This window comes from Lipotes vexillifer, unplaced genomic scaffold (assembly GCF_000442215.2).
Source record: "Lipotes vexillifer unplaced genomic scaffold, Lipotes_vexillifer_v1.1 scaffold1139, whole genome shotgun sequence".
Classification (NCBI taxonomy): Eukaryota; Metazoa; Chordata; class Mammalia; order Artiodactyla; family Lipotidae; genus Lipotes; species Lipotes vexillifer.
In genome coordinates this window covers 3,071,876-3,073,340 of record NW_006798273.1, presented here as the reverse complement: position 1 = coordinate 3,073,340, position 1,465 = coordinate 3,071,876, and the positions used below count along the sequence as shown (strand labels likewise).

Genomic DNA, 1,465 nt, shown 5'->3' with positions numbered 1-1,465 from the left:
CCACTCAGAAACTTGAACAATGACTAAATATTTGAAGGTATTAAGAAATTATTGCTGATTTTTTAGGTGTGATTGATATTGAGGTTATGCTTTTTTAAAGTTCTTATGGTTTAGAGATAATGCTGAAATATTTATGGATGAAATGATGTGAGGTCCAGGATCTGCGTCAAAATCATCGTGGGGTGGGGTGAGAGCAGAGATGAAGCAAGATTGGCCGTGAGTTGATTGTTGAAGCTGGTGATTTGGACGTGGGGTTCATTCTATTGTCTGTACTTTGGCATATGTTTGCAGTGCTACCTTATAAAAAGTTTTAGAAGCCCCTTGCCAAATAACGTGAAACTGTACTACTTGGAAAGGGCTGTGTTTTCTTATTCATTTATCCCAGTGGGTCCAGCCTAGACAGGAAGAGGACCAGGTACCCCCTCCTAGGAGGAACTGGGCTAGCTCACGGTCGGGGACAGGCCGGGTGGGCAGGGATGGGCCACCGACTTTATTTCTTCAGTTATAATAGCAGGTTACGTTTTGAGATATGATTTCTCGAAAGGGAATTAATTCAGGCAAAATCTACACGTGAACATTGGTTCCTTGATCTGGATGAATCTGCACTGGGGTCCAGGCCCTGCCACGGCCCTCTGATGAGAAGGCTGGCAGGCGTGTCACAGAGGGGAATGCAGACAAGAACGTGCTGGGTCGTGGAAGGGAACCCTGCCCCCACCATCCCATGCCACGTGCACAGGGGCATGATTTGACCCTCAGCATGACCAGAACGACTTCATAACAAGGCTTGACTATAACAGTACAGGAGGCTGGACAGTCGTCTCAGACACATGCCATAAGCTCTTCCCTCCCTAGCTAGTTCAAGCTCACAACGCCACTCAACACAGCATTTTGAAACGCTGCCCATTCCTCTGAAAAAAAAAAAAACAAAAAACAAAAAAACAACAATTTGCAAAAGTGCATAAACCTAAGGCGAGGGCCTTAAAGCAGAAAAACGTGTGATGGCAGTAGTTTGGGTTTTGGGGCTGCGCTTTGGTGCCACTTCCTGGGACAGAGTGCAGCGCTGCCCTAGGAATGTGGGGGACAGGCAGATGGGCGGTGGGCAGGGTGGGGACAGATGTCTGTCGCAGTCAGTGCCTGCAGCGGCTGAGTCTCTGAGGAAGAGAAATGAGCCCAGATTGCTGCACACCGTGACGCCATGGCACCCTCAGAAGTCATAAGGGGACACGAAGATGGTGACCTTGGAGACGTGGTTGGCCTGGAAGGAGCGGTCCAGGTATTCGGACATGTCAACATCCACCTCCAGTGTCTGAGGTCCCTCCAGGGTCTGGACCAGGATCAGCTCCCCCGTCTGGCGGTCCGAGCGCTGCATTACAAAGTGGCCGCGGCTGTTCCCACCCACGATCCCAAATCGCAGGCTGTTGGGTCCAGGCCGGCCGGGGGCCGAGGCCGTGGCCATACGGAAGAG

The 1,465-nt window shown here is 50.7% G+C and overlaps 1 protein-coding gene across 1 annotated transcript in view; it reads right to left on the bottom strand.

Annotated features, from left to right (window-relative positions):
- Positions 1 to 1,204: 1,204 nt before the first annotated feature.
- The window catches only part of FBLN7 (fibulin 7), a 47,981-nt gene continuing 47,720 nt past the window's right edge, over positions 1,205 to 1,465 (bottom strand). The window contains 1 exon segment of the mRNA XM_007470221.1: positions 1,205 to 1,465. This exon segment is cut by the window's right edge and continues 9 nt beyond it. Coding sequence (XP_007470283.1) covers positions 1,205 to 1,465 — 261 coding nt within the window.